Source organism: Alnus glutinosa, chromosome 8 (genome assembly GCF_958979055.1).
Source record: "Alnus glutinosa chromosome 8, dhAlnGlut1.1, whole genome shotgun sequence".
Taxonomy (NCBI): Eukaryota; Viridiplantae; Streptophyta; class Magnoliopsida; order Fagales; family Betulaceae; genus Alnus; species Alnus glutinosa.
The window spans coordinates 20,890,651-20,901,545 of NC_084893.1; the positions used below are offsets into that span (position 1 = coordinate 20,890,651).

At 33.8% G+C, this 10,895-nt stretch overlaps 1 protein-coding gene across 1 annotated transcript; it reads right to left on the reverse strand.

The window, feature by feature from the left end:
* Window positions 1-1,637: 1,637 nt before the first annotated feature.
* Window positions 1,638-3,420, reverse strand: LOC133874711 (protein DOG1-like 4). Its single transcript, XM_062312590.1, has 2 exons — window positions 2,968-3,420; window positions 1,638-1,910 (listed from the first exon to the last, which is right to left on the reverse strand). Exons 1-2 carry the CDS (start codon window positions 3,376-3,378, stop codon window positions 1,638-1,640), a joined length of 684 nt encoding a protein of 227 aa, XP_062168574.1. The 5' UTR covers window positions 3,379-3,420.
* Between the last annotated feature and the right edge of the window lie 7,475 nt (window positions 3,421-10,895).

A 10,895-nucleotide genomic window follows, 5' to 3' on the forward strand; every position in this document is an offset into this window, starting at 1 on the left:
CACCTAAAATAGAAAAAGAACTGCATGCATGTAGGCCATTAAACATCTACTATTATTGAGGACATGCTAGCCCGATTGCTTTCCTTAATTTTAATTAATTAATTAATTTACTGGTCGAAAATTGCAATGCGAATGGTCAACTTCACCTGTAACTTTTCTGTCGTCTCTCTCGGCCCCCATTTTCCCCGGCCCGGCCAGCAAAAGTCTCCCTTGCCTCTTGGCTCTCTTTTACGACGACACGCTATCCTATTGGTCTGTCTTTTTGTCTCCGGCCGTATCTTTTGTCACCAGTCTTGGCTCTCCCTCACGGCGACACGTGCCGTTTGTGAAAGCCCAGGTGTCGTCATGCATGGTGCATCACTCCATACGTGGACACGTAAAAACAAGCGCCCCATGATCGATGTCTCCTCCGATGAAGCGAGCTATGATTGAAATCTGAAGTTTAAAAGTTCTCTTTTATATATTATTAATTTTCAAAATAACTTTTTATGTAGTTTGTTATATAACTTATATATACAGCAAAATGCAATATATATATTGATTTTGAAATGGAAATCTTATTTTCGGATTTTCAGAATTAAATTACGTGGAGATATTAATTAATGAAATGTTCTACTGTTTCTTCAAACTTAGAGAACGTAATGTCTTGACTTTCTACAATCCGGAGGTTGATATAAATTCCATTTTGATTGTGAGAGTAGAAAAACTGCCACTTTTCATACGAACAGTAACGCTACGTACTCTTCACACTAATTTTATATCGATCCGATTGATATAACATGTTTTAAAGTCACTTATCGTATTAATTACTTCAAAAAAATAAAGAAAAAACTATAATTCTTATCTTTCATCATTTCTACAATTAACTATTCAAACTTTAAAAATGTTAATTAATTTAGGATATTCCTCTTTCAATTTTTTTAATTTCAACTACCCGTTAGAATTTTTCATTAAATCCTATCAAAATTCTCAAAATACATCTATTTTTTTAAGAAAAAAAATTACAAGAATTTAAGGGTCAAAATTTATAATTTTTATTTTTTTAAAAAAAAAAATATGGATACCCTAAATTGACACTTTTTAAAATTTGAGTACTTAATTGGAAAAGTAATTATAGATCAGAAATTATAAATAAAGTTTTTCTAAAAATAAAAATATTTACCATTTAAAACATATCACATCAATCTTTGTGAAATTGATGAAAAATACTCAATTTTTATTTTTTTATTTTTTTATATAGCCCATCTAAAGACTAAAAACGGATTAGAATTCTCTATAATTATTTGTCTGAATTTGAGAAATTCAAGCAGGTGATTATGACAAACCACTTATGGGTTGACCCACCTGACCAAATAAATATTGGACTGCCTAACTACTTATTCGGTCAAATAAATTTCATAATAATCTCTCACAATCACCTAACCAAATTCTCTCGAATAAAGAAAAATGATTATAAACCATCTTATCCTCAAAAACACCATGATGCAATCGAAAATTTGATAACACAAAATACGATGGAATCAAACCCAACTTGCTCTATTGCTACTACAGTGCAAACCAAACGTACCCAATTAAGATCTCCCATAAACTAACCACCGTGCGATCTCAAAAAAAAAAAAAGGAACCACAAAAGAAATTCATACATCCGTACGCAGACGGTCATGATTTTCCCCCCACGAGCGGATCCCAAACTGCAACTCAGCAGCCGCAATCAAGAACTCCGCAGCCTGATGTGTGGTCAGCAACTCCAGCACCCTCCGGACCGTTCTCAGCCGTAGATCATCAGCCTTTTTTATAACACTTACCAGCGGTCCGATCTTCTCCTCAATGTCACCACACTCGCCAATGAGCTCACTCGCACCATCCTGCCACTCTGATAGCTCCTCCGTTATAGCATTCTCTTCCTTTACCTATTATTGGGTCGACAAATAACCAGCCAAACAAAATTACATATAAATAAATAAAGGGAAATGCACATTTTTAAATGTATATTTCTTAACGTGACCAAAAAGAAAAATATCATTAAATTTTAAATGATCACAATTAAATTTTTGATCTAATAATAATTTTTGTGTAGTATTTCTCATAAATAAATTACACAATTTTCTATATCTATTAAACAAAGAAATGAACAAATTATACAATTTGGAAAAATTACAACAACAAAATATATTAATTAAAAAGGATCTGAACTTTTGTTATTTGACTAAGATATAAATTGGTCCTTCTCTTGTCGTTATTTAATTCTTATATTTCTACTTAAATCAATTTTATAAATTATATCAATGTTTATAAATTATGCCATTTGATTTCGTGAATTCCCCTAATCCTCTTCTTCTTATTTTTTCTTTTTTTTTTTTCAATTTTTTTTTTCTCCGAGCCCATTAATTAGAATGACACGAGCCCAAGCTGACTTCCCCCAATGCCACCACACATGCAGGGCCAACCAATCGACTGAAAAACCTTATTATTATTATTACATTTTTTTCATCGAAAATGTTGTTGCTGTTTTAAAGACATTTAGAACTGTAATATTGTTCACTGAATACCAGGGGCCAAATTAGAAAAAATAAAAATAAAAATAAAATAAAAAAATTGAAGGACCTAACTGATGCTTTAATCTAATTAATTTGTAATAACATTATGTATAATAACAACAAATTAATAATACTTCTTAAAACTAACCTCTTTTAAAACTATTGGTCATCTATAACGAAACAAATTTATTTCTTTCCTAGGCTATATATGTAACGTGCAAAAAAAAAAAGAAAAGGACTATATTCAGAAAAAAGAAAAGAACTATATATAGTAATATTTCCATTTCCAGATGTTACGTGCATCTCTTTTATGTGCATATATATATGACATTTGGTAACGTTAATATAAATCAACCGGAGATTGTGAAATAGAGACGTGTACAAAAAACATGTGCAATGTGCACAATAGCATTTTCCAAAGAAACATTACTGTTTCACACTGTAACTCGCTGACACGGCGGAACTGAGAGGGGGAGAGGTCGCCGAGGTCGCCGGTGCTCATGCCGCGGAGGATCTCGGCGATGTGGGACTCAAAGCGAATAGATGACTCGGTGTAGACGAGGTGGAAGGCGGTGGTGGGGCGCCACCCTGCGATCCAGTGGAGGGAGCACTCAAGAGAGGTGGCCCAGGGGGCCGCAAGGATCGAGAGAGGGTCGCGCTCGGCAGCGAGGCCCTTGACGCGGTAGTACTCGGCGTAGTGGGACATGAGCTTGTGGACAAGCTGGAGGAGGTGGTGGTGCTGGTCAGGGGTGGAGGGGGGCCTGGGAGCTGAGTAGAGCTGGTTCACCAGGTGCTTCAGCTGGACGAACCAGGTTTCGCAGAAGTTAGTGAAGCTTCTCATTCGATCGGGTAGCCGCTGGCCGGGATGTGTTTGTATTGTGTGTGAAAGAGGCAACCGTGAGAGGTTTGGGGAGGTGGGTGGGGCTGGTTTTATAGATCGGTTTGGCATGTGTGGGTATGGGAGGCGCGGCGCTGACTACGTGGAAGAAGACGATGAAATGTTTTAGCCCAAAATAGCGGTTTTTTTTTAAAAAAAAAAAATAATAATAATAATTTATATGCCAATTTTTAACCTAGAGGGTAGGATAGTCGTACAATTGAAATAACATGACAATGAAAATTAGCTTTTAGATTAAAAAGGATTTAAAAAAATAAAAAATTAATGGTTGATTTTTATTGTTCTGACATCTCCATTGTATGACAGTCATATAGCTATCTACTAAATAACATTTTTCATTTTAGTTTGGCCAAGTAATCATATATACCTATCAATATCTCACTATGCTGACATGTTACTGTTAATCCACCTTTAGATTAGCATTGGTTAAGAGAATAAAAAAATTAATATTTAATTAATAACGTCACGTTAACATAGTGAGATAGTGGTGAGATAGTAGTGTGGTGTATAACATTATTCTAATTGTTTTGATCAAGTGAGATGGAGAAATTAGGGTAAGTTTGTCTACCGGAATGACGATGATTCCTTAATAATAAAAAGGGTTGGTTCAAAAAACAAATTATAATAAAAAGGTTTAAATACTATTTTGCCACCTTTTTTTTAAAGACTTTATTTTTTGCCTCATGTACTTTATTTCGTATCGTAGATGATCGTTTATGACTAAAGACGAAGATGGTACTTTAATTCCATCAAACTTTCGTCCTTAAATTGACGGAAGTCCACGTCAACACTCTTAATAAACTGACACGCGTCCTATGTCCCATTAAAAATAAAATTAAAAAACTAAAAATATTAAAAAAAAAAACATTTTGGAAAAAAATAAAATAAAAAAATTAGGGGTGGCTTTAGGCAAACTGGGGGTAGCCGGCCACCCCAATTTTTGCCAAGTTGGTTGATGAGTGCAAAATATTGTATAATTGGACCCCTTAATTTGCATTTGTTAAACCTTTAGTTTTGTTATTTTCTAATACTTTTAGTTAAGTTTTGGTATTTTAGTGTTTTGCAAGTCTTTGAGAAAAAAATGTCGTTATTTTGTGGAATTAACAAAGAAGCTGGGAAATAAGATTGAGGTAGCAGCTCTATACGTTATTGGCAAAAAGGTTTTGGAAGAAAATCTTTCAAATCCCAAGATTTTAACGAAGTGGCAAAATCTTTTATTTATGGAAAGAATCCAGAATAAGCATGTCACTTTATTTTCATTATAACTTTTAGCTCAAGTATCGAATTGCGTTGAATTTGATGGCGTTGTAAAGCTAATGAAAAATGCAACAAATATGTCAGAAATAGGTTTTTCCTAATTCTGACTTTTACTATGCCCAAATTACCCCGCAATAGAAGACCGCGAATCTGTACGAATTTGGAGTCTCTTTTCTACTTGAATTAGAATTTCAAATGATTTGTACGACTAAGGGACCGTATCAAGCAGACTTCTTTCCAAAGCAAATGCCTTCCATGCACAAGTTGATTTTCTTTCCATATATACATGGTGATGGAAGTGTGGAGCACAAATCAGAATGACTTTACATGATTTCTTTCCATAATTTTTACCAAGTCACACATATTCAAGATCTGATTTATTTCCATACTTGGGCTGCTGTGCAATTAATGCAAGACTTAATTCTTTCCTTAGCTAGACCACCAAGAAACTCAAATTCTTTCCAAATTAGAAACACTGAAAAGACCTAGCAAGCTCTATAAATACCATGTTTTGCTCTTGCAAAAGAAGGGGGAAGAAGGAGAAGAGAGGAGAGGAGAAAAAAGGAAGAAGCGAGAGCCCTGGTGAAGGGGGCAGTTATGGAGGCTCCTAACCGGTTTTGTTGTTTGTCATTTATGTTTTTCATAAGCATTAGTGGCTAAACCTCTAGCTAAGGCTAGGGGTGAAGCCTAATATTTTTATTATGTATTCTTAAGACTATGTTATTTGTTCTTCATAGAATAATGATTAAATTTTGGGATGATTTTTATTTGAGAGTAATTTAATGAAACAACTTTATTTTAATTCATTATGATTTTTGTTTATATCAAATGCTTACTTTGTTTGATTTGTTATGATTCGAAAATATATTGAATGCTTAATTTATTGTGTCATGTTTATGAAATCAAATTCTCAATCAACCCATGTTTGATCTATTTTATATTATGTCTCAAGAATATGTAATAAATTGCTAGGTAGATCCCTGAAACCTTAGTGTTTTCTTTTAATTTTTTTCTTTTTATTAATTTAGTTTAGTTAATTTTATGTTAGTTTATCATCTATCCATTGCTCCACTTTTTAGTGGAAAAATCCTTTCAATTTACTTTTTTGCACAATAATAGGAATTTTACTTAGTATCTACCATTCTCTGTGAATCGACCTCGTACTTACCGAAAATTTATTACTTGTGAAAACTTGCACTTGGGTTTGCACCCTTTGTGGTCTAACATTGGTAGCTGAGACACCCCCATAGCCCTTGAGCCACCCCCAAAGCAACGATGAGAGTGGCCGAACCACCTTCAATGGCCAAACCCTAAGACGATTTTGTTTTCTTTTTGGCCTTATGGGGTTGCTAAACCACCCAATGGGCCATGGGGTGGCAACTCCAGCTACCCCTATTTATTTTTTTCAAAAATTATTTTTTTTAATATTTTTAATATTTTTAGTTTTTTAGTTTTTAATTTTTAATTAGGCATAAGGACATGTGTCGATTTTTTAAGGCGAGTGACGTAGACTTCCATCAATTTTTGGACAAAAGTTGTACAGATGTATCATCTCCGTCTTTAGCTATAAATAAGGTACCATCTCCGTCTTTAGCTATAAACGATGTACCATTTACGATATGAAATGAAAAGCACAAGAGACAAAAATAAAATCTTTAAACCATATATAGGAGGGTCAAAGGTATTTAACCCTAATACAAATGAGTATTAGAGTATTCGCATCCAACTAACCATTATTTAGCTAAATTTTAGTTAACGAATTATCTTTTTTTATTTTAGCTACCATCATTTTGAAAACACTTATATCCGAATCTAACGGTAGGGATTAAATTATTCTTTTTCGCTTACTCCAATGAGTGATTAATCACTTTTTAAAACTCATGTAACTAATTGTCAAAACTCTAAACCACATTGACTAAAAATGCATATATCCCTAAAAAGAAATAAAGTTTATCTTTGTCCACTTTAAAATTTTCTAAATATCCGGATGCCAATATATGGAAAAATTGCCCCTTCATCTTAACCCTACAATTTATGACGTAAGCTTGCTTAGAGAAATTCTTTAATCTTAATATTTTAGAAATTAAGACAAGACTACTTTATCCAGAATTTTATTTACTGGACAGATCTCTTCCATTTTCTTTCCTAATTCAAGATCCTCAAACAATATTAGTTGCTAAACAGTTGTTGGCTTCCTCTTTCTTTTACAATCAACTCCAATTTACCAATATACTTTCATGCTTTAAAAATCTAATTCCTTATTATACTAAAAATTCCAGCAAGGACAAGAATCTTCCAATTTGATTATGCCACCTTCCATTTTATTAATTGTTTATTTGTTCGTATAGTAACAATATTTTTTTTAACGAAAGATCTGAATATTTCATTTATCAAAGATCACGAGCATAAAACTCTTACATCACAAAGTATAAAGTTCTGCAAAATCATAGCCACATGCTATGAGGTTACGTAGTCATAAATACAAACAAAATTCTTACAATAAAGTGCTATATATTTATGACTTTCATCTTTCGCTAATCCATATACAAAAATAGTTAAAGAGCAGATCTTCTCCGAACACACTAGATCTAAGACAAGGATAGTCAAATATCCTAGAAAAGTTTATTCAAACCGGCTGTGAGAGATAATAACTCCTCACACCTAACTAACCTTCATACCATATATCACCCATAAGGGCAAATCTAAAGAGAAGAAAACTCTTATTCAAAGTAAAAACACAACCAGCGAACAACAGCAGTGGTCAGGGAAGAGATGAACGGCACATCACAGAGGTATATGAACGGATGCATAGTAGAGAGGTAAAAAATGATGATCTGGTCGGAGATCGAACACCTACACATTATATGTACACACATTATGTACACACTTATATTGGTTGTGGGACTCATGCATATAAGATGAGTCCCATAGAGATGTGTTATTTGTACATACATTGTACACGTTACACTTACATTTGGTGTGGGACCCATGCATGTGGAATCTACACCAAATGTGAGTGTGTGTGTGTACAAAAAAGTGTGTACAAATATCATTTGCCAAATTGCATATGCAGGGGTCCTACAACCAATGTGAGTGTGTACAATGTGTGTACATACACTATATGTACAAATATCATTAGCCTTCAAGTAATATTCTTTGTCGAGTGTTCAAGTAAAAATGTCATTTATTTGATATTACTTTGTGTTAAATCATCGGGCATTCTAAAAGGTTAAGTTCATAAAAAGATATGAATTTAGTCAATACTTTAACACTACCCCTCACGTATAGGTTCAAACTCTCATTTTAATAGGTAAGGTGAAAGAAAAGATAATCAAATAGAAAAATAAAGACAGAGCGGAATAAAGAGAAAGAGACACAAGAAATTTTACGTAGTTTGGTTTATGACCTACGTCCACAGGATAAAGTTCAAAGGGATACCTTATACTCTTATTCACATTATAGAAACTCGGGCATGAGTTTTAACCAATACCACAAAACAAAACAAAACAAAACAAAACAAAAAAGAGAGAGAGAAGAAGTAAAAGAAGATGGGTCAACTATGATTCATTTCAAAAAAAAAAAAAAAAAAACTATGAGTCATAAATGGAAGTCAACTATGGGGCTGAAATGAGGTCAACTATGGGCCTAAGTCTTTAAAGAGTACCACAAAGGCCAGACCTGAGTTTTAAACAACATTACAAAGGCCAAAAGTAGGCTTGGCAATTCGGGTTGATGGGTCGGGTTCGTGTCAACCCGATTGACCCGATTATATAAACGGGTCAAACACGAACCCGACCCGATTATTAATCGGGTTGGAACTTGTAACACGAACACAATCGAACTGTGAACCAGGTAACACGAATAAGACCCAATAAACACGATTACTTAACGGGTAGTGTCAACCCGACACGACCCGATTTTTTACAACTTAACCAACTACAAACGAATGTTTCAGAAACAGACTCATATTTCAGAAACCAAAGACAAATATAGGATTAATTCGGAATGTAATATCAAAGAATATATGAAATTCATGGTTACATTCACAAATTCTATCACAGGAAAAAAAAAAAAAAAAAAACAGCCAAATGCCTACAATAAACTAAAATACCCAACAGGAATTTAAAAGCTAAACTAACAAAGATCTCAAAAATTCCTTCTTTTCAGTTTTCCCCACTTTTCTCAACAAAGAAACCAAGGGTTCAGGGTTAGTCAAATTTTAGAAAAAGTCATAACGTAATACAAAGCCAAACACTAGGAACGATCAGATCCGTACCGATCAAAGCATGGGCCACGCGGGTCTTCTCCCTCAACAGTAGGGCTGTCAAAACGGGTTGACACGACCCGTTTGACTCGCCAACACGTTAAGGGTCAACCCTGACACGACCCATTTAGATAAAAGGGTCAAATTCTTAAACCCTAACATGACCCTGCTAAATAACAGGTTGACCCGACCCGTTTATTAATAAAGTCTATAAAAATAAAAATAAAAACACAAATTTAAACTAAAAAAAAAAATTTATATATATTATTTCACAGTTGAAATATAAAATATTGAGTTGTTTTATTGTTTACTTGTTTTGGTTCAACTTCTAAGTTCGAAAACTTGAAAAAAAAAATAATAATAATAATTCCGCTAATTTGTTTTAGTCTTTCCTTTTTTTGTTCAAGTTTTAACTCAATAAAAGAAAAAGACTAGTTTTGTTTTTTGTGAGATTTTTTTTTTAGTTTAGTTTTTACTATTTAGACAGTGAGAGAAAGAGAGAGGTAACATGATTGTGTATATTTAATTTTTAATGTTGAAAAAAATGTCTAAGTTTACGGGTTAAACGGGTCGACCCACGGGTCAAGCAGGTTGACCCTATAACGACCATTTTATTAAACGAGTCTAACAGGTCAACTCTTTTATGACTTAAACTCTTTTAAGCTTAACTCTAACCCTTTAACTTCGTGTCGGGTTCGTGGGTCGTGTCAAAAATTGCCAGCCTTACTCAACAGCAATCCAAAGACGGCCGTGGCAGCAAACGTCGTGGCATTGGTGACGGGCACAGTGTGGCTTAGAATGGCAAAGAAAGTAGCAGAGGCCGAGAGGTTTATCAAGAAGGGGATCGAGTGCTACCAGATCAAGAGGAGGGTGAGCCAATTCTTGAACGAAGTGATGAGCTGAAGGCTGAACTGTGTCGTGGGTCGTGAGGAGTGAAGGGAGAAATGAGAAAAGAGAAAGAGTGAAAAGTGAAAGACTGGTCCAAAAGGCGTGCGGAGTGCGGACTGCGGCTAGGGTTTCCGTTTCTTCAGACTTCACTTTCGAAATTTTTTTAATGGAACCGGGTCATAATCGTGTTTGGCGGGTCACCCGCTGGTTGACCCACCAAACACGATTATAAGCGGGTCATAATTGGGTTGACCCGATTATAACCCGAACCCGATAATGCCAAACACAAACCTTGTATTTCCGTGTTGGGTTCGCATGTCGTGTAAAAAATTGCAAAACCTAGCCAAAAGATGGGTTTGGGTCAACAAATGACCAACAATAGACCAAATAATTGGCCAACAATGGGCCAAAAAAAAAAAAAAAAAAACAAATATGGGCAACTTGGCCTCTTTTTATATATATATTGTTTTCTTCAACTAAATTTTATCTTATGTTTTTTTCCCCTCTAATCAGTAGATTTTTTTTTTTTTTTTCCCTTGCATCCTTATACACCTAAACAAAACCTTTTTTTTTTTTTCCTTCTCCACTAAGTTTTCGTGAGAAATCCACCAAACTTTTTTTCCTGAGCCGTCAATCCAAAGAATCCAAACCACTGAGCTCTTAACCTATAAAAACATAAAAAATAAAAAATAAAAATACTTATTGTAGTTATAATAGTTTTTGTTGCATATTTTGATTACATAAAAATTTATTATTGTAGTTAGTTAAGATTATGAAGAATAACAATTATTTCATTGAGCTCTAACCAAATTTTAAATGAGCTCATGTCGAGGTAAATTTAGCATATTTGTCGATAGATCATTGCATAAAATAAAATAAAAAAAAAAAAAAAAAATCTGATTATCATTCTAATGATAGAGACCAAATTGAAGAGTGGCACCATAAATTGTATATTACATTTATATGTTTTAAACAATAATTAAATTTTATTGAAGTATTTATTTATTTCGTTAGTTATATCTTTTGATTTTTTTTATTTTATTTTTTTTTT